The sequence below is a fragment of the Maylandia zebra genome, linkage group LG4 (assembly GCF_041146795.1).
Source record: "Maylandia zebra isolate NMK-2024a linkage group LG4, Mzebra_GT3a, whole genome shotgun sequence".
In the NCBI taxonomy this organism is placed as follows: Eukaryota; Metazoa; Chordata; class Actinopteri; order Cichliformes; family Cichlidae; genus Maylandia; species Maylandia zebra.
In genome coordinates, this window is record NC_135170.1 from 32,541,725 (window position 1) to 32,563,856 (window position 22,132).

The following is a 22,132-nucleotide window of genomic DNA, read 5'->3' on the forward strand; positions in this document are numbered from 1 at the left end:
GTTATGTTGGCTCACTATTTATTAGATTACCCAATGGGCACACACATTGATTTGGGATAAAAGTAATTTTCCTTTTAAATCACCAAACAGAAAGTTTGAAATCTTTGGCTGATTGTCTGGATGCTCTCGTCCTGTCCCTAGCATCTGTTACACCAGTCCTCTGCATGTCCTCATATTTCCATGAACCTCCAAGGTTTTGCTCTTTTCCTGGCAGCTCCATTTTCAGGATCCTTTGTCCAGTATCTACTATCCCTCCTCTGTAAATGTCCAAAGCACCTCAAACCATTTGACCTGAGCTCTCCCTCTGATGTACTCATTTCTAATCTCCATTCTGGTCACTGCTGATGAAAATCATAAAGTCTTCTGCTCTGCTGCCTGACATTTTATTAGTGCCACCATCTCCAAACCATCACAGCAGCTCTCACAACCATCTAGTAAACCTTCGCTTACACTTTTGTTTGACCGCTCCACCCACTCCAGCAATGGTACACTTCACCTCCATTCCTCAGGCACCTCCGTCTGTCTTCTTTCTCTCATTTTCTTCATTCATCAGCTCCTCCAAAATACTCTTTCCATCTTTTCAAGACACTCCTCACTTTTTAGTGCATCTCCTTAGCCTATCCTGCCGTGCAGCTTTTCCGTTTCTTCTTAGCCAGTCAGTAGAAGTCCTTTTAATCTTCCTTAGTTAAGATAAGATAACATTGAACTTTATTAATCCCTCGGGTGGGTTCCTCTGGGAAATTCGATTTCCAAAAAGCACAGCACCAACAGAAGTTACAGAGTTACAGAATATTATATATATATATATATATATATATATATATATATATATATATATATATATATATATATATATATATACACACACACACACATACACACACATATATAAATACAGAGACAAATATAAATAAAATATACAAAGGGGATAAATAGAATAAATAGGAATAAAAATAAAAATAAAAATACAAGTGAATTGCACATTTCAAGTATTGAGGTCTATTGCACCATTGACTATTTACAAAAAGTATTGCACAAGGTATTGTACAGTGAGGTGAAGAGGCACTACAGCTTCCACCCTCACATCCAACTCGCTATAAGCCTTTTCCTCTGCCACCTCTCTCTATTTGTATGCAACTAGCCTCCCAGTACTCCTGTTTACTTTCTGCATTTTACTATCCGACTTAGAATATTTTCTTGTACTTCCTCATTAAACCGCAAATTTTACCTCACCACATTAGCAGCAAACATAAGGATAAATGCTTATTTCTACTTGTATAAATATTAATAAGTCCCCAACACACAGACAAAACATATTAAGGATTGTACATTAACATAAAGCTGTTGTACACACACACACATATGAAGAGAGAGAGAGTATGCATAGTATGCAAACGGCTACCAAACAGCCATCATAATTCGTCATACAATGAGAACAGGACAAATCAACAATTGACAATGACTAATTAATATTAAAATCTGTAACATAATGTATTGTTTGGAGTTTAGTCTGTTACTGTTACTATTTTTTTTTACCATTTCTTCTTGGAGCAACTGTAACCCACATAATTTCCTTAGGGATTAATAAAGTATTCTGATTCTGATTGTTTCAGGATGTCCTGCCATTATCCAATGACACATCTGCTTACCTGTATCTTTTGCTCGTTTCTCCTCCTCTGCTTTTCTCTTTTTTCTAAACTGAGGACCTGATGGCTTTGAACTTTTCTTGTCCATCTTCCATTGGTTTTAATTTTGCACTCCAGTATGAACACCCATCCCTCAACCCAAGGATCACCACAACATGATCTAACACACCTACACCTTAGTTCACAGATTCACTTTGTCTAGGGTGCATTTCTGAGATTTCACACAACCCAGGATTCAAATCATGAATACATAATGGTCTTGGATTTACAACATTATAAATGAAATTTGGAAGCAGCCGGCCTTTTCGACGGGTTGTGTGTGAGACTTTAAATCATCAAACTGTAAATTTTAAATTGTTATTGATCCCTTTATCTCGAGTCCTAAAGTGTATATTTATTTTCTTACTCTTCTTATATATATTGTTTGTTTACTTGCACTGCTGTAACTGGAGCCTTGTCGTCTCTCTATATACTGGACTCTAGCGGAGATGACAATAAAGTTTACTTTGACTTCAGCAGCAAGGAGGTGCACCGAGGGCTCTCGCGCTCACTTTTCGTGTATAGAATTTCGAAAAAAACATCGGTGCAAATTATAAGTCTGTATTATAATGTCTGGTATTTTCGTGTTTGTTGGTTTGTTTTTATTTTGTTTTATTTTGCGAGTTGGTTATTAGATGCTGCTCTAGCCGGTCAGAGAATCCCCCGCCGCCCCGCCCTCTCCTCTCTGCGCCGCAAGCAGCAGGCGCACCTCGCAAACGAAGGGCGCCCTTACTCCCAGCAAATGGGCGATAGAAAACCGATCGGTGCCTATGACATTCGGGGTCATAGGCACCGATCGGTTGCCGCCCCGGGCAACCGCCCGTGTCGCCCGTATCTAAAACCGCTACTGATGACTAGTATAACATAAAAGATTGTTCATACTGTGTATGAGCGTAACGCAAAATTTGTGAAAGCAAACAGCGGCATCTAGTGGTTTATTTATTTTACTACAGATACTCGTTACCAACCAGGGGTGGAGCTTCTTGGAAGATTTTCACGCTGACTCTCGCGATATTTGCTCTGGTATATACAGGCAGTTTGCCCGTCACCGGGCCTCTTTCAATCGGATCGGAGACGAAATGGTGAGTAATCCTCTTTTGCTGCTTGTACTCTGAGCACCAATCCATTTTCTATCTCATGCATCCCACCTATTTGACATGTATAAGAAATGCAGTTTGATTTCAGTGTATATTTTATGACAGTCTTGTGTAGATTTCACTGCTATTTTCATCCCAAATATAAGATTTCGGTATGCGTGTTGAGCGACTCTGGGGCCAAAATGGCTGCTTTAATTAGGCCGTACTTATTTTGCCTATTACCGCCTCAGTCTCCAGTAACTTATTTTATTAAAGTTGTGGATAAAATGGATTGTCTTAAAGCTAGGGTTCCTATTGGGTGGATTCGGTTTTGACAGCAGCACGCTGCAAAGTGCTAAAGGCGGTTAGCTAAGCTAGCACGTCGAATCTAGCGTGGTAAATGAGAGTCCACGCTGGTTTCGGTGGAAAATTCACCTCACAGGTGCTAGGAACCGTGTGTATAACGGACACTTCTTGGATACACAAGATTAAATTTTTTTTCTTCTTCTTCACTCTTGGCAGTCCCACCGTAAGTTTTCGGCTCCGCGACACGGATCCCTGGGCTTTCTGCCCCGCAAGAGGAGTCGTCGTCACCGCGGTAAGGTCAAGAGCTTCCCCAAGGATGACCCCAGCAAACCCGTTCACCTGACTGCCTTCCTGGGCTACAAGGCCGGCATGACTCACATCGTCCGGGAGGTGGACAGACCTGGCTCAAGTAAGTGCAATTAGACTGCAAATGTAATACAGCAAACCCTCGAATTTAAAAAGAGAAGTCATAGTTGGTGATTGGACCTTTTTCACAGTAGCAACTTTAGCTTCTGTCTGCAAGAGAAGCAAGTGTAATAAATGCATGACGATGCATCTTAACTTGATCATTGTTGCTGATGGTGGTAAAGTTAATGAAAGCTACCAATCGCCTCCTTTTTCAGCATTAGTGTTAAAGTTTGGAATTAAAAAGAAAAACGCAGTTTTAAATTATTTCCTGAAAGTTTGACAGCCAGAGAAAAAATAAGTGACTGCCATTAATGGCAGATTAAGCACTATTTGGCAGGTTCTGTTGAAATATCACTGTAATAATACTTATAACAAAGAAAATGTAATTAATGATACTAATTGTGTAGATGGTCATTTATATCTATGGGAAGTGAGTATTTAATACCTTCCTAGGGGATCTTACAATATACAGATACTTTAAAACTAAAAACCTGAATAAGTTTAATCGGCTGTCATTCTCATTTTAATTTAATTTTTTTTTTTTTGTAAAACAAGCCTCGTCTGCAGTGAAAAAGGTCTAGGGTTAGTTATGGTGTTCTGCCTGTGATGATTCCCTCGACGGGCGGACAGAATGGGTCTATAGCCCCTTGCTGAATGTCGAGCACTGAGCGCAGTTTCTACCATGAGTAAACAAATCTAATGAGTTGAAGAAGTTACTGATTATATCAACTATTAGTCAAAATTAATCAACGCTTTCTCTTACAGAGGTGAACAAGAAGGAAGTGGTTGAGGCAGTGACCATTGTGGAGACTCCTCCCATGATCGTGGTTGGTGTTGTGGGTTACGTCAACACACCTCGTGGTCTGCGCTCCTTCAAGACAGTCTTCGCTGAGCACATGAGTGATGAGTGCAAGCGTCGCTTCTACAAGAACTGGTGAGTCTTGGGGACAAAATGAAGCTCATCCCGTTGCAATGAAAGTGCTTGAAGCAGATGTTAGTTGCTGGTGGAAATGTTAGGAACTGCATTTTCACTGAGCGAGTCTAACATCACGGTGGCCCTCTGTGGCAGCTCCGCTCAGGTGCCCCGTGCCCTGATGAGCTCCGGGCTCCTCTGGCCAGTGGAAAGTGCTTCTTAGAAACTGTGCCATGAGCCAAAACCCTCACTAGCTGATACAGCCCTTCTGTCCACACGGAGGCAGGGCAAGCAGCTATGCACTGCGTTCTTCCGCTGCCCCTCATGGGGGTTATGAAGGACCTGTGCCAACCTATGTGTTGCTTCATGCTCTCAGGTACAAGTCCAAGAAGAAGGCTTTCACTAAATACTGCAAGAAATGGCAGGATGAGGAGGGCAAGAAGCAGCTGGAGAAAGACTTTGCAGCCATGAAAAAATACTGCCAGGTCATCCGTGTCATTTGCCACACACAGGTTGGTTTGTTCCCTTGATTTTCTGTTGATTTTTCTTGAATGTCTGTCAGTGAAGAGACCACGGAACTCGCGTCAGGCATGGCGCCCGAAACTTATGAGGATATCTTCCATGCTGCCTTCCTTCTGAGACTACATAGCTAGAATTATCGGTGTGCTTTTGAGCACTGCATATTTTCTGTCCTAACCAGGCTTTGTTCTTTGCAGATGCGTATGCTGCCCCTGAGGCAGAAGAAAGCTCATCTCATGGAGGTGCAGGTGAACGGAGGCACCATCTCTGATAAGGTGGACTGGGCCCGTGAGAAGCTGGAGCAGGCTGTGGTTGTCAACAAAGTTTTCACCCAGGACGAGATGATCGACATCATTGGTGTCACTAAGGGTCACGGATACAAGGGTAAGATACTTGAGCCTCTTTCACAGCATCAGCTGCTGGTTGAACCTGAATTTATCATGACGCTGACCGAATGTCTCAACTCTTAGGTGTCACCAGCCGTTGGCACACAAAGAAGCTGCCTCGCAAAACCCATCGTGGTCTACGTAAGGTGGCCTGTATCGGTGCCTGGCATCCTGCCCGTGTGGCCTTCTCTGTGGCCCGTGCTGGTCAGAAGGGTTACCACCACCGCACAGAGATCAACAAGAAGATCTACAAGATTGGTCAGGGCTACCACCAGAAGGACGGAAAGGTGGTGAAGAACAACGCCTCCACAGAGTACGATCTGTCCAACAAGAGCATCAACCCCATGGTAGGATCTTAGACACATCTGTACTTTGTGTCAGCACTCCAGCCTGGAAGCTGTGATTGACCTTGTGTTTTAATTACAGGGTGGATTTGTCCATTACGGAGAAGTGAGGAATGACTTTGTCATGTTGAAGGGCTGTGTTGTGGGGACCAAGAAGAGGGTGCTGACTCTGCGCAAGGTGAGACTAAAGTGAAGCAATTAGTTGTGCTAATTGACCAGTTTCATACTAGGAGGATTTTTCTTTTCTTAGACAAAGTTGGTTAAGCAAGCTCTGGGATATAAAGACTTGATTCTTGTTCTCTCTCCCTCCAGTCTCTGCTGGTGCAGACAAGCCGTCGTGCCCAGGAGAAGATCGACCTCAAGTTTATCGACACCACCTCCAAGTTCGGTCATGGTCGCTTCCAGACCATGGAGGAAAAGAAAGTTTTCATGGTAAGACTTTGTTCTATAATGGCTAGTTTCAGACTGGTTAAGCAGACGACAGGCCCAGGATAAGACGTGTGCGGATGATTTTGATCTGAGCCATGCAAAGCTACTCTAGAATTAATGAATAAAGTGGTGAAGCTGGAAATGAGTCCAATAAGTTCCCCTTTAAAGATTGACCACCTGAAAGTAAAAGCTTTGTAATACGGCAGTTAGTTTTTGAGTTGTCCTGCACTGTTCGTAACCTGGTTCAGTCTTCAGTATGAACTCTGGGTTCCATTCCAGTGCCACAGTGAGCTCCAGTGAGGCAGGGGAGCAGTGCCTCTCTGTGCTGGCTCCCTGTTCACTCTCTGGGAACACGTCTGCTTCGAGCCAACAGGAAGACCATTAAGTTTTGTCACATGATTGATGGTTCTGTTTCTCTCTTCCACAGGGACCCCTCAAAAAAGACCGCATTGCCAAGGAAGAGACTGCTTAAAGTCCCGGACTACAATGTCTCTGCTACTTTGACTGTCACCATCTTCACTGTTCTGCAGAGTTGTTCAATAAAAACAAAAGATGGAATAACAGCCTTGTCTTTTTTTAATTAACATTAAGCTACAAAAAGAGCTTGCATTACAAGTAAGAACTTCAGCTATTATGTTGCTACGTTGATATCAACAGGTGCTGAAATTCTATTTCGAGGCCTGAAATTTGCACTTTTATCAGCTGCCATGTTTGCAGCCAGACCTGGCCATTTTGGACATGAAGGAAAAGCTGACAGAGTTCAGCTAACAGGTGTTATATCAAAAGCTTAAGGTAAACTAAACGGGCTGCATCTCGCAGCAAGTCGCCTCAAATAATTTAAATTCAAATGATGGTTGAGATGTGCAGTTAAGTGAATGAAGTTGACCTTGCACATTTACTAACTGGTCACTTCGAGTATACTTGTACTGAGTTGTGCTTGCATTTTCTATCAGAAGTGCTTTAAAATAATTGGAACAAAGAAATGAGATGGTCCTGATAGGATATCACTGCAGATCCAGGACACAAATCTCATGTTGCACTACATCCCATTGGATTGAGATGTGGTGACTGGAGGCCATAACAGTGCAGTGAACTCATTTTCAGGTCCAAGAAATCATTTTGGAAACTACTGGAACATGATGTACACTGTAATCTAAAAGCAGGCTGTGATGCTCCGTTGCTACTAAGGGCTGAAAATGCACCCAACATCATTCCTCCAGCAGCAGCAGCCTGAACTGCTTATACAAGGTGTATGAGATGTCTTCTTTGAGCGCTGACATTAACAAAGTATATTCACCCAGATATGTTCTGGTTTTCAGACCATTCTCTGTAAACCCTGGAGATGGTTGTGCAAGAAAATCCCAGAAGATTTGCAGTTTCTAAATCAGAGCAGGCAGTCTGGCAACAACTGTGCCACATTCAAAGACATTTAAATCACCTTTCTTCCCCACACTTGATTTGAACTTGAGCATGTGTTCACGTCTAAATGCACCAAGTTACTGCAATGTGATTGGTCAATAAAATACATTAATTGCATTAATGAGCAGTTGAACCTAATAAAGTGGCCAGTGAATGAAGGATTAAAGCAGCGCGACACAGTGATGAACAGGAAAAACAACACAATGCAAGTAGTTGTATTGTGAACCTGGCATCCCCACTAATAATGACGTGTACAAATATTCACCAAACTCAGTAGTTTGGTGGGTACAGAGAGAGTACTGCAAGGCCAACAGAAATTAGCGTAGCCCTGGTTCCATCACTACACAAGCTGGTTGGATTTTTCCACAAGCTGATCACAAAAATAAGCAGTGAGGAAAAAAGATGTTATGATACTTATTTTATTCAACAAGATAATCTGATAATATCGTGATTTTTTTTGACACATAAATGCAATGGCAAGAAGAAAAATTATAAACTACACAATGCTGACTTCAAGGTCACCATCTCCATGGTGTGATGACGCTGAATGTCCCTGAAAACCTTTTTAGTGTCATTATCTTGTTATGAAACTCCTTCTCTGGCACAGCTTTGGAATAGCTTCACAATTCACAGGTGAAGTATTTACTTCCACACCTCATGTTGTAGAACAAAATGTGAACATTTCTAAAGCTTGTGTTAGGAATAGACCTTATTCAAAGCAAAGCAAACAAAAAACCTCTTAACTTCAAGGTGAAGAAGCCTGAAAGTGCAAAAAATCTCATAAAGCAGAATGAAAATGAACAGAGTGTACGTCATTACACTTCAGGGAATGAGTGAATACACATACAGTGAGTTACGTACAGTTTCATGTGCCCACTGAGCTTGTTAAGTGCGTCCCGTCTCTGCAGCTGAAAAGGTCGGCGTCAGCTGTGATGAGAGCAGCCACCTATGCAGAACTGATGGACGGAAAGACAGAGTTTCGCTAACATGGCATGTTTTAACAGGCTATATGTGTCCTTGAGCTGTAATGCTTGCATTCAGCTGACATCAGAACTCGAGCAGTTGCTGTACGGTAATTAAGCCCCAGCATCATCCAGTCCGACTCATCACTGCTAAAAAACTGAAAAAACCTCTTCCGCTGGTAATGAGGAAGACCCTGAGAGGGTTCTACAGGCCATTTAGATGCCCCCAAAACGCCTCTCTGAGACATCCCTGCATAATATTAAGCACTTTTAGCAAAAATGTGGATCTACTGTGAAGACTTTCAAGGTCCCTCCCACGTCCTATTAACCTGAAAGCCCAAAGAGTTGACGTACGATCGTTCTCTGTTCAGCCGCATTTCAAGAATTTGACATTTTCTCTACCAAAGCAGTTCCACATCCTCCAAAGGACACTTGTGGTGAAGTGTTTCTGATGTACATGTAGAAGCAGCAGGAGGAGGAAGCATGCTGAAGCCCCGTGTCACTGTGGCCAGAGGACAGTCATGGAGATGGGCCTGCTCTTACATAATCACCTCCAGGGGCTCTGACCTCTGCCCTGCTGCAGCACAAGCAGCGCTGCAGATCAAAGCAGTGGCAGAGCTCGGCTTTACGTAACCCCACCCCCCCACAGCCTCCCCGCTAAATGTGACGCTGAAAGGGCAAGAATTATAATGCCGTTAATTGCTCCCTGTATCCCATTCAGATGAGTCCAGGTGTCCCAGCAGGCACTAACTTTATGACCCCGTGCATCTGCTCAAACAGCATCTCTGTGCACTTTTCATAAAGCCCTCCCTGCACCATTTCACTCTATTAGTCCAGTCCTACATCATCTCAAATGAGCTCTCTTTAGAGCTGAGGATGAAGAAAGCAGGTAGGAAAGGATTTAAGAAAGCAGACACGGCTGCACTGTGGCATGGAAAAGGCCTCGACCCTCCTACAGACGAGCAACACACCAGACTGAAAGAAATAAACACATATTTGTCGTACTTGCAGTTGTTTGTGGTCAGGTCACATTATGGACGTTGCTTTTGGGCCGTGTTTGTTAGTTTGTGCTTGTTCTTCTTCTCTCTTACTTTATGTCTCAGTCGTCTTGCAAAATTTTATGGTTATGATTAGGTCCTTTGCAAAAAAAGATATATTTTCCTTATAATTTGGGATCAGTTTTTGGTTACTTTGCACCACTTTCTCATTTTGTTTCCACGTTCTATCATATTGTTATTCTGTTTCACTTTTTACTCACTATTGGAATCAGTTGGCCTCTGTTTTGCATCTCTGTGGTGATTTTTGCCTATTTGTTATAACTGTTTGTGTTTTGTGGTAATTTTTGTATCTCTTCTTAGTCATTTTGCATCAAGCTGGGTTTATTTTCTATCTGTGCGGTCTTTGATTGCTTTGCATCCTTTAATGGTAATTATACATCTGTGCCTGTTTGTGTCTCAGTAATTTTATGTTATTTCATTGTCATTTTATTGCCTATGTGGACACTCTGTGTCAATGTTTTAGCAATTGTGTGTATTTTGTGTCTTTTACATTAATTCTGCATACATTATTATCATAACAAATCTGGTTATTTTGTATCAATTTCTGTCTCTTTTTCCTCTGTTTGTTGTTTTTGCTTTTTTTTTTTTTGTTGTTGTTGTTGGTTTTTTGTATCTTTATAATCATCTTTTTGTGCTTATGTCTGTTTGTTGTGGCAGTTTTTGTTGATTATCTTCCCATAAAAAGTTATTACCTTCTGGTTTAGTCTTCCATCACCTGAAATGAGCTTGCATCAGAGCTGGGGATGAATGAAGCCAGTACTGTTTGTGGCTCTTTTATGTGATTCTTTGTGTGTATGCATGTGTGTGTGAGCTACCATGCAGTGGAACCTCCAGTCCAGTCTTGTGGTAGCAGCTGTTCTTAGTGGGACAGCAGCCAGGTAACCAGGGTGCATGCTGGGACAGTGGAGAGGAGGGCCAAGCATTTGATTTATGTGAGTGTGTGAGAGTGTGCGCAGTTGCTTGCACATATAAGTAGGTGTGTGCAACTGTGTGTTGGTGTGCCTGCTGGCATCGTCAACGTCCGGCTGGCAGAGAGTCAGAGGCACGCCGTCCTGCAGCGTCGGGGAAGTGGCTGGGTGGCGCCGTGGCGTGGCGTCTGACAGGAGGACAGACTGTCGGAGGGGACGACCACACGCTCAGGACCATTATTACACACGGAGGAGGCCACAGGCAACAACTGGTCCAACAGTGACTCTCACACTGCTTTATCCCTCTAAGACCCTTTTTCAACAGATACATGATCAACAGTTTTTTGTATTTATTAATCTCGTGAAAGCCTTTAAAACCTGTTACGTTCGTCCTTTTCTTACTTTCAGCTCCTACACAAATTTTTTTTGCCAACTTTGGAAAATCTTAATCATCTTAATCAGGGCTTTCTGCATTTGTTTTTCTGTATCTGCATACAGATGAAAGGTAGCAGGGCTCTTCAAGGAAAAGGCGATGCGTCTCTCTTCAGTGATCAGGATTTTGTAATGTGTGTAAGCTAACCTGATGGACGCCATGTAGACTGTTTCATCAGTAATGATCAAATCTAAATAAAGCCACGAAGCACTTTTACAAAACAAATTCTCTCTACCAAACTCTACTTCTGACTATTAATGTTTAAACTTCTAAAGAATTATCACCAAAATGACCAAACATTTAAAATTTCCAGTTTTTGCTTTTATACTTTTATGTTTTTTTATCTCTCCATTATAAAGTTATGGAGAGCCTTTTCCAATCATTTTTAACCTCCAATCAAAAATACAACACAAATTAAAAAAAAAGAGTATTTTGTAGCAGCATGTTCCTTGGCTGTGTAGCTTTCACAGGGCCTAAGGATGTGTTTTTGTGGCTCCTCTCCTGGCTAAATTTCCAACATGAAGGTTAGAAAATGTATTTGGCATGTGACAAACAGCAGTAATGTCACAGTGTGTGGAGATAAAGGGTGAGGACCAAGCTGTCGGATGCAGGAGGACATCCTGAACTCCAAAGCCCAGATATACTGTATATTCACTAAGAACCCTAAACCCCAACTCCTAATTATTTCTGACACAGACACAGAATCAGTCAGGACCTCATCTTTTCCATTTCTTGTGTGGTTACATTAAAATGCACATGCATGGATGTAGCACAGTTGTGATAAAGCAGTTATTTCCAATATTATAAGTTCAATTTTGACACAGTATCGATAAATCATTCTGTATTATCGTCAGTATGCGATTATCCTGATACTCTCAAACACATTTTACACTTCATTGTGTTATGAACATCTGAACCATCACACAGCAACAGGCAGGACATGAGTCACACTACAAAATTCATCTGCCATCAGAAACCAAAAAAGAAAAACAGTTAAGAAATGGATGCAAAAAGGTCCGCAGTTCATTTGTGCTCGTTGTTTAGAGCATAAGAAGGTACTGGTTGACACAACAAACAGGCAAAACTTTCAAATTATTTATTTCACAGTCTGGTAGAATGTCCATTTTTCCCAGTGCGTTCCAAACCTTGCAGTCTCAAGTTTCAGGGAGAAGGTTAGTTTCACAGATTAACTAGTAATTAACTAGTATTAACTAGAGTGTTTTTATGTATCTGAAGCCTTCTTAGTTGAAGGCTATAAGTGGCTGTCTTGTTTTTTTTTTTTTTTTAAATTCAGTCAGTTCATGCTCCAAATAAATATGACTAAAATCAAAATAAACCTGTAACTGATTATTGATCATCTTCAGAACCCCATCCAACCAGCTAGAAGAAACCACAGGACAATCCCAATGAAATCAAAGACATCCCCACACATTGTTCATCAGTAACAATGTTCAGTTACTTTATTATTTGAGTTATGAAAAACCTTAAAGTATTTTTTTCAGCATCATTCCCTCCTTCACGTGGCCGAATGTATCTTAGCATCTTTCTCCTACCTTAACATACAATGTTGAGGGACCTCTATTTTGTAAGGTTATAGGATATTAGACAATATGAGGTGATGTCTTTACTTTTCCAGTATTTATTCCTCCAGTCAGTTGAACTGGTATGCAGACGTCAGACAAGTGTGCTGCTACAGTGTTACAGTTTAACTGTGAGCTTCATCACAGCTGTTGGGACTTTTATTTTACTGTTATGAAGTTTATTTTACAGTATTTTTGGGGCGTCCTTCAGCTTAAATTCAAAGTGTGGAAAAAAGGCATAAACAAGCAGAGAGCATTTTCTCTTCTTCCTCCGAGGCATCAAATGATGTAGACATTTTTGGCTTTTTTGAGGCTTAAAACTCTTCAACCATATCGCGTTCAGCATTGATTAGGACTATAAGGCCTCACAGACAAGTCAGTGGTCTTCTTTTGTCTGTGTCTCTGTAGAGGACAATGAATCTGAGTGCTTCTCTGGGGCCTGCCAGACTGCAGCTCCTGCACCCCTGCACTGTGGCATCAGTATTCCAGGCCCGTTCATGGACACGGCGTTCCCTGAGCTGATGGAGCAGGCAGCATCTCTGCACCCTTCTCCCATTGTACCACCAGAGGGCAGAGCACAACACTGCATTTTCTTCACGCGTCCCAGAGCACTTTGTGTGCTGTAGCCTACTTAGGTTCTTCCTCTTTATATCCCCCTCTTTAAAAAAAAAAAGTCCTCTATTCAGAGTTGGATTTAAAAACATTAGATGGTTGGTGAAACAGCAGTGACACGGCCTAGACTGCTCTTTGGTCCATATGATGAAGCTTCTTGCTGCTTGTACGTATCAGCAGTGGGGATGATGTGAATGTGTCATTTCAGACTATGTTTGCTCCACTGATTTTTTTTTTCTTTTCAGCTGGTTGCTTAAAGCTCTCCATTGCTATTCAACTCTACATGACCCAAAAATAACCCGAGGTAAGCGCTGTCAGCAACTCCTCCATGGTCAGCACAAACAACACACACATAGAGCCAAGCTCTGGCAAAAAGACAAAACCAGTGTGTTCCATGTTAATATTGCCAACCCAGGTAGGGTGAGGCCTCTTCACCTCCTCCGGAGTCCCTCCCTCCACGTCTTTGATCGTGCAGCTCTGCAGAGACACTTTGATCGCCACAGCAGGAACAAAAGAAAGAGAGGGAGGGGAGAAGAGGAAGCTTAGGGGAAAATGAAGGAGAGCAGGGGGTTAAATGCAGGGGAGCCTGGCGATGTCGACTAATTTGCACTCCAGTTTACCTGGATGTCAAATCTGAGGACTTTTCATTGACTTTCAGGATTATTTATTTGCTTTCTTAGACTCAGACTGTACTCTCTGTCTTAATTGTTAAAGCATGGACAAACTTTAGTGATGATTTAGTGCATCTGCAGGGTGAAGCTGTCATTAGTTTTGGTGCAAGAGCGCTCAATACAGGCCCTCTGCACAACTCCTGCAATACAAAGAAAACAAAACTGTGTACTCATCTAGTTACTCTCTGTATGAAACTGAAGAAAAGAGGAGGATGTTTTAACAAATATGTAAACATTGAAAGTCTTCCCACTTGTTCTACTTTACAGTTGTCATTCAGCAAATGGAAAACTGCTCTTCCTCTAATAGTCAACTGTCTTCCAGGGGCCAGAACAGGCGACACTGAGGGAAATTTAAAACTGCTGGCTAAGGGTAAACATAAATTCCATAAAATTATAATTCACTTTGGCAGTAATGACAGCTGGTTACGTCAATTGGAGGTCACTAAAATTAATACTGAGTCGTTGTGTAACTTTACCAAAACAATGTCAGACTCTTTTCTCTGGTTCCCTCCCCAGTTGTACCAGCAGTGACTTGTTTAGCTTGTTAATCAACTAAAGACCCAGACAGAGTTTTAATTCATTTGAAAGCCCAATGCTTAGCTTTGACCACCCTAGCCAGAAAACTCCCCCCCCCCAAAAAAAGTTTCATTTGTTGCTGTTCTATTGTCCACCTGGGTCTTACTCAGAGCTTCTGCCTGACTCTCAGGATTGTTTTTTTTTAAATAAAATAATTATTAGACTCAAGTGGCTTCTTTCAAAATGTAAAAGAACCCGCCCACCACTTTAATCACAGTCTACAGCTTGTTCTGACCAATAGCATAGAAACTGAACATTTAACAGTATTTGCTGAAAACCCTCTTTCGTCTGATCATTTCCTAATAAAATTTAAATTTACAATAATGGATTACACAGCATTGAAATGGATTTCATCACAGTAGACATCTTTCTGAAAGTGATGTAATTAAGTTTAACAATATAATTCACCCGCTGTTATCATCTTCACCTCCAACACAGAGCAGAACTGCTACTCCTGCAGATGTGAATATCTTGTTAAGATCTTTACTTCTTCACTGCGTACAACTTTAGATACTGTAGCATTCGATACTAAAAACACATTTTATTACAGCATTTAGAGTATGCGGTAGGTATTAAAGGTATTGCGCTGCAGTGGTTTGAATCATATCTATGTAACAGACTCCAGTTTGTTCATGTAAATGGAGAGTCCTCTTCAAACACAAAGGTTAATTATGGAGTTCCACAGGGTTCAGTGCTAGGACCAGTTCTGTTTACATTATACATGCTTCCCTTAGGCACTATAATTAGAAGGCATAGCTTACATTTCCACTGCTATGCAGATGACACCCAACTCTATCTATCCATGGAGCCAGATAACACACACCAATTAGTTAAACTGCAGGAATGCTTTAAAGACATAAAGACCTGAATGACATCTAATGTTCTGCTTCTAAATTCAGATAAAACTGAGGTTATTGTACTTGGTCCTAAAAATCTTAGAAATGCAGGGTCTAGCCAGATGTTTCCTCTTTACACTGGCCTCTAGTAACACTGTGAGGAATCTTGAAGTCATTTTTGATCAGGATATGTCCTCCAATGCGTATTTATTAAATATATAGAACTACTCAATATGTCCAAAAAAACCTTCAGTTAATCCAAAATGCTGCAGCAAGAGTACTTACAGGGACTAGAAACAGAGAGCAGATTTCTCCTATATTCATTTCTTTTCGTTGGCCCTGTAAAATCCAGAATTGAGCCTGGTTCTACTGGAGGTTTCTTCCTGTTAAAAGTGAGTTTTTCCTTTCCACTGTCACCAAAGCACTTGCACATAAGGAGTCATATGATTGTTGAGATTTTCTTTGTATCATTGTATGGTCTTAACCTTACAATATACAGCGCCTTGAGGCTGGGTTGTTGTTGTTGAGATTTGGCGCTATATGAATAAAATTGCCTCTGTGGGCCCACAGCGTGTAGCTGAACTGTGGAGCTATGTGGATGGGGCAAAGTTATATTTATCCTACATGGACTCTGGGAATTCTTGCTTCTATATGGGTTTTCTATGGGCAAGGGCACTGTTGTCCATGTTGACATGATAGCATCACACAGCTGCTACAGATCTGTGAGCTACAGAGGATGTGAATCTCCTGTTGCACCACATCCTGACGGTGCTCTGTTGGACTGAGATCTGGTGAATGTGGACTTTTCCACTTGGCGTAGTCTTCTGCTGCTTCAAGACCGTTTTATGCATTCAGAAATGCTCTTCTGCATACTTTAGTTGTAACAAGTGGTTATTTGAGTTCCTGTCAGTTTAAAGCAGTCGGACCATTTTTCTCTGACAAAACTCCTCCAGCGTGTCTACTAACCATGCCATGAACATCATCCTGTTATCTTGCTCACTTGTGATTGATTATTATTTGCTTTAACAAGTAGCTGAAGAAGTTTACCTAATAACGTGGCCAATGAGTGTTAACAGTCTTTGGTTTCCAACCACAATTTATGTATTAGAACTAGCAGGCACTGCCAGCATTTGTGTAAAATAAGACTGAAACCAAGAGCGAAGCCTGAGGACACCTTTCCTGAATAACAATGATTTAAAAGGTGACAACTTAAACTCTCTCCAAATTAGAAATAAGGGCTGAACTTGTCCGTGCCCTTCCAATCTGCGATACCACAGTTGATGTATTGTTTCACGGACATTTATGGCCCTGTGTCTGCCTACTGTCTGGCAGGTCCAAATCACTGCATAGCGTGACAAGCCAAGACACTGATTTGGAAAAAGTTATGAGAGAGAAGTCAGAGAAGACAGCATGACAAAATGAAGATGATATACTCGGGCAAAGCTGAGAGGGGAAAGTAAAAAAAGAAAAAAAACTTATTCATTCCTAAAAAATATTAAAAATGTGACATTCAGACAGCTGCACCGAGGCCAGGTGCTGCTTTGTGAGGAAGCTGTACCTCTAAGGTGCCTCCACAGGACGCACGCGCGCGCGCGCACACACACACACACACACACACACACACACACACACACACACACACACACACACACACACACACACACACACACACACACATACTTTCTCTTTAATGTAATCCAGGCTTGTAAAATGGCTTCTGCTTATGAATTCTGAATAAAGGAAGCTATACATAAAGAAGCCCTATTCATTTGGACTGCTACGTTGACACATTTTCCCCTCAAATTTATGGGGAGCAGCTCGTGTCCATGAACTCAGATAATGGCTTATTAGGATCTCAGCACATTTTTAAAGAGAAACTTTTCTCTGCCCTCTTATTTGATGAATCTGAAAGTGTCCAGAGCTTAGAGGATATCTAAGAGCATAATTTCACAGAGAAGTCTGCAAATCCTTTGATTCATATGTATTTCAGTGGTTTGACTTGTCTCTGCACAAGAAACACATGCTGAAGAACAATCTGCCTTTTGTCTCACAAATAGATTTGCTTTGTACACCTGCTTCAACAGCGTACAGTTAGCACTTCACACGCTTGCAGCAGTGTTTTAGGCTCTGAAAGCAATGCTTTTAGGCTGGTGGTGTAGAAAGGTTTTGGATGTTCTTTTTGCAGGCAAACCTCTGGTAGAACTGTGTTATTGCAAACCCGTGTTTCTTTCTTGGGGATGCCTCGATGCAGAAAGATGCCACTGCTGTTTGCATCGAACATGCAGGCTTCTCTGAGGCTTTTTAGAAAGAAAGGAACAAATGTGCTCACTACTGTGTAAAAGAGCTGTGTTTGTAAAGCACAAGAGATAAAACTCCCAGACAGCCTGTTTTGTAAATTTATGGTTTGAGCTGCTTTTTGTTAAACAGAGATATTGCCATGCTTTAAACGAGGTAAAGTCAGACATTTGATGGGCAATGGTGATATTTTTTGGATTGCAGCTCCCAGTGGTCGATTACAGCGTGTTATCACAATTTTACAACAGCAGGCTGAGGCCCTGATTTTAGCAGAGCACACATGGTTTTATGTCTGACAGCTCAGCTTTTATTTTTATGGGTGTATGAAGGCTGATGCCAATATTTTTCAGAAGGAAGATGCCAAATAGCAAATATTTTGTATAGATATTCAGTGTCTGAAAAATAGCCCTCTATCAAACTCCTGGCATTTCTTTATTCCATATACTATATAAGGTTAACACCAAAATGGTTCTGTAAAGAAAAGATGGAAAAAATGTCTGTATACTGAGTTAAAACATTTATTTCTGTCCAATGTTGCATTATTTATTTATTTATTTATTTACCAAAATCTTGTATTGATGCTAGATTTTCAATATTCTCATTGGACTTAAGGTCTACACTCTGTGGTGGCCGATCCTTGTGTGAAAAATGATGCCCCATGCTCCCTGAACCACACGGTCCCAATTTGAGCCTGATGAATCCTGGCATTGCCATCTTAGAATATGTCTGTGCCATCAGGGAAGAAAACAAATCAATTGATGGAAAAGCCTGGTCATTCAGTATATCTAGGTGGTCAGGTGACCTAATTTTTTCGCCACATAACGTTGCTGAAGACCCGATCAGCTGAAGACCCGATCAGCTGAAGAAACCTGAGATTAGCGTATGGTAGAAAGGAGTCATGATTGAGAAGTGTTAAATATCCTGTTGCCATCCTAAGCATATTAATCACTCCAGAAATTATCCAGTTACCTATTTAATCCGAGTGACTTTTGTTGTAAGCAGTGTGTGCTTAAAGTGGACTTAATCATTTTTTCTGAATTTCATCATCAGTGTATTTGATGGCTAACAGTAAACAGAAACAGTTTATAGTTTGTTCAGTGTACCTTCCAAAATGCAGAAAAATATACTCTCTCTCTGACAGCTCAAGCTTCAGACCACAAGTTTGACAGGATTTCTGATCCTGGACCTGTTTGTGTCTTTGGCTATAGGCAGATGTGAGATCTTGTAAATGCTGATTGGTATAAAAAACGGATTTCAACCCTTTATTACAAAGGCCTTCCTTTTACAGCCTTGCGTGTTGAAAAGGAGTAGCCTACATTATTCCCCATAATTTCACAATATTTTTCACATTTCACCTAATCTTGTTTTGTAATTATAGCATCTGCATCTATTGTAGTTTTCATCTTTCCTTGTGAAATACTGGATTTGCCAAACTCTTAAATAAGTAAACCTGAAAATAAAAAAAATATGAGACAATAATTATGTGGATGTTACTCACCTCAGCGCTTGTCCTCCCTTATTTGACATTTTACTACAGAGACTTCAGTCCACCACAGTAATAAATAATGTTGGTTTAAATCCTGTTTATCTGATACATTCCAGTTTCTTCCAATAAATCAGGACTCTTCAAAAGTCCTTAAAAGTTAGTCAGAGTCAGAGTTCACCAGGGTTCTGCACAAGGACTGATTCCTCTCTCGTTATATATATTAAAACTTTAGCTGATATTATTGAAAAAACAAACAAACAACAGAAAACAGAAACCACTGCATACATTAAATGTGCACTTGTAGTTCTCTACGAAGCCAGACAACACAAATAAATTAGTTAAACTATTCTAAATACTGAATTATCATATGCTGCCCTAAAAATCTCTGAATCATAACGTCACAGTGAGCAACCACAGAGTGATTATATGTCTCTTTTCTTAAATATTGGCTTCCTGTAAATCCAGGTCCAAGATCTTTCTCCCCAAAAAGACTGCAGACTTGTAGTTCGTAGAGTTTCTAGTGGGAGGCGGGGCCTTTAGTTACCAGGCTCCTGCCATGGTGCACCAGCTAGAACAGTGGTAGGTCATCTACTTTTAAGATTATGCTTAGAACCCTGAATCAGCCTTTAGTTATGCTGCTATAGGCTCGAGCTGCTGAGGAAACTTCGCATGATGCACTTAGCATTTCTTCTCTGCTTCCCTTTTATTCATTATGGGAAGCAGAAGGCATAGCTTACATGCCATTGTTAATCACATGGCATGTCATACATCTCTGCTTCTCCTGCTTCTGCAGGTGGTCGCTTCCTGTTAAAAGTGAGTTCTTACTCCTCACAGTTGCCAAGCTCTGCTTGTTGGGAATTGTTATTGTTTTCTCTGTAATATCATGGGGTCTAGGTCATGTTATCAAGCACTTCGAGACATGTGTTTTCCTGAACTTATCTATTTTAGATAAAAGGCTAAAAAGTCACATTCACAATGAAGTCAAAACATTATAAATGCTAAAAACCACAGCTCTGTTTGACAAATACTTTCCTTTCAAGCCTGATTCTGTTTGTATTTCTTTTCTTCTCTAATAAGGACCAACATTTCAGATATCAAAATGTGACAGACAGACAAGTGCGACAAACAAGAAGGTGTTGTAGAGACACGCAGTGAAACGTGATGATTTGTTCCCCCTAGGGTTCGTATTTTATTCATCAGGACTTGATGCATCCAAGTATAGGATCATTCGGTTTTGGCACCTTCAATTTGAACAACACATTAAAAATCAAACGAAACAAAGAAATGACTAAGGCTGTGTGAGTTTTAAAAATAAAATACATACATACATACATATATTTATATATTTATAAAGAAATCGACCAAACCATTTAAAAAAGCAGTTTTGTTCCATGTAGATTGTTTGGTTCGTCTCACAAAAGCAGTAATGAACTAAATAAATAAATAAATAAGAAACATAAGAAAAATACACATGAAAACATTAATACTTTAGCGCCTTGGCTTTCCCCCCCCCCTTTATAATTATTAACCTTTAAAACTTAAGTTTCTCAAGAGCAGATTTGCTGTAATTTTATAGCATGCATTTAATTTCTGAAATTGTGAGTCACTTAGCTTCTCTTGTACTATTTCATATTTAACTTGTTTTTATTTTTGTGTTTGGCGTCCTCTTCTTTTCCTTGCCCTCTGCTCCTTCCTTTCTTATTTAGCAGAAGTCGTGTTTGGAGTCTTCGCTTTGTGTGACCTTTAACCCCCTTTTGTTGGCTCTTTCTGTTAAGGGGTTTCGACTCTCGCGTTACGACCCCCCCATATAAAAAAAGAAAGTGAACAGGGACCAAGAAAAAGACGAGAAGGTTCTATTAAAAGATATTATTCTACTGTCTGCGTCTGCCTGTGGTGGCTGCTGTACTGCTGCTACCTGAAGGACCATCTCTTGTTCTCGACCTTCGAATGAAAGCATACTAAAAGAGTCTTTTCTCATATTAACAACAGCACTTGGTTTAGTTAACTCGATTTTTTTTGTGTATGTGTGTGTTTTTTTTCTCTTTTTTTGCTTCGGTAAAGTCTGTATCTCTTGATTATTAACGTAATAATTTATTTATAAAAGTAATACATATATATATGTATACATAGTACCTTTGTTAGAGATTACAGATTGGGGTAATTCTTACTGAATCCCAAGCTGTAACAATTCACAGTTTTAATGCAAAAAAAATGAACAAATCAGTCAGTAAATAAAAGAGGTGGCAGGCTGGCTGAGGGGGGAGCTTGACCTGTTGCTCCAACCAAACTTGTGGGGCAATACTGTCAACCATAAGGGCAATGAAATGATGAAACCAATTCTTTGTCTCATAAATGCCCACCCCTCCCACCCTCCCTGTCAGCGCCCCAAACCTCACAAACAAATCCTGCTCAAAAATACCTGACAGAGCTCACTTCCTTGGGACATCCTGTCCCACTCTCAGTCCTCTGCCATTCAATCCAGGAACACAGCAGACTTGTTGAAACTCTCTCAACAATGGTAATGGAAAAGTCATGCAGCTGAACAAAAAGAACAAATGTCTATAAACATGGAAATCCATCTTCTCCTGGGGCGTTCTCCACCCACAGGGGTTTCCGTGTCTCCTGGTCTCCGCCGTGCTGGCCTGGCCTGTGTCGACTCTCTCATACAGGCGTGGTGCGGCGGTTCGCTGTGTTGGTGTGGCTCGAGTCTTTCAAGTCCTTCTGGATGCAGTTGTGGACTTGCAGGAAGTTGTGGTCCCTCTCAGAGTTGTAGGTGGCGGTTGGTGTGCCGGAGGATTTGAGGGTGTCCCGGGGAAGCGTGTACATGGAGATCTCCGTGGATGGCAGCGCGCTGAAGCCCTTGAGGCCCATCGGCGAGGTGTCGCGAGAATGTGACGGGTCTGTGGAGCGGGAGGAGGAGCGCGAGCGGCGTCTGTAGCGGTAGCGGTAGCTGGGGATCCGTGTTATGGCCGAGCCTTGGAGGTAGTCGGCCGCGCGCGCCCCTATTCGCAGCTGTCGATGGCGGTCGATGAACATGTGCACGGCCAAGACGCCCACCATCTCAGCCATGATGAAGGAGAGGGCACCGAAGTAGAAAGACCAGCCGTAAGAGTAGCTGTTCTTCTTCGAGTCACTTTTTGAAGGGTCTCCTGCGTTGGCTGATATGTACACAATGATCCCGATGATGTTGCTCAGGCCTGACGTGTTGGGAGATGTAAGATGGGCACAAA

At 41.3% G+C, this 22,132-nt stretch overlaps 2 protein-coding genes and 2 non-coding genes across 4 annotated transcripts in view; 3 read left to right on the forward strand and 1 right to left on the reverse strand.

Annotated features, from left to right (window-relative positions):
* The first annotated feature begins 2,633 nt into the window (after positions 1 to 2,633).
* rpl3 (ribosomal protein L3) lies at positions 2,634 to 6,629 on the forward strand. Its single transcript, XM_012919444.3, has 9 exons — positions 2,634 to 2,767; positions 3,284 to 3,476; positions 4,241 to 4,409; positions 4,765 to 4,900; positions 5,105 to 5,291; positions 5,378 to 5,640; positions 5,720 to 5,815; positions 5,950 to 6,069; positions 6,494 to 6,629. The coding sequence occupies exons 1-9, from the start codon at positions 2,765 to 2,767 to the stop codon at positions 6,536 to 6,538; spliced, it is 1,212 nt and encodes a 403-aa protein (XP_012774898.2). The 5' UTR covers positions 2,634 to 2,764; the 3' UTR covers positions 6,539 to 6,629.
* LOC111500536 (small nucleolar RNA U83B) lies at positions 4,942 to 5,033 on the forward strand. The gene has a single exon (XR_002721149.1). It is a non-coding gene; the product is annotated as a small nucleolar RNA U83B (small nucleolar RNA).
* LOC111500543 (small nucleolar RNA SNORA54) lies at positions 6,290 to 6,422 on the forward strand. The gene has a single exon (XR_002721156.1). It is a non-coding gene; the product is annotated as a small nucleolar RNA SNORA54 (small nucleolar RNA).
* A 14,643-nt stretch (positions 6,630 to 21,272) lies between the features above and the next one.
* Positions 21,273 to 22,132, reverse strand: part of cacng2a (calcium channel, voltage-dependent, gamma subunit 2a) — an 83,964-nt gene continuing 83,104 nt past the window's right edge. Inside the window, exon 4 of the mRNA XM_004552515.4 lies at positions 21,273 to 22,099. Coding sequence (XP_004552572.1) covers positions 21,564 to 22,099 — 536 coding nt within the window. The 3' untranslated portion in view covers positions 21,273 to 21,563. The remainder of the gene's footprint in view (positions 22,100 to 22,132) is intronic.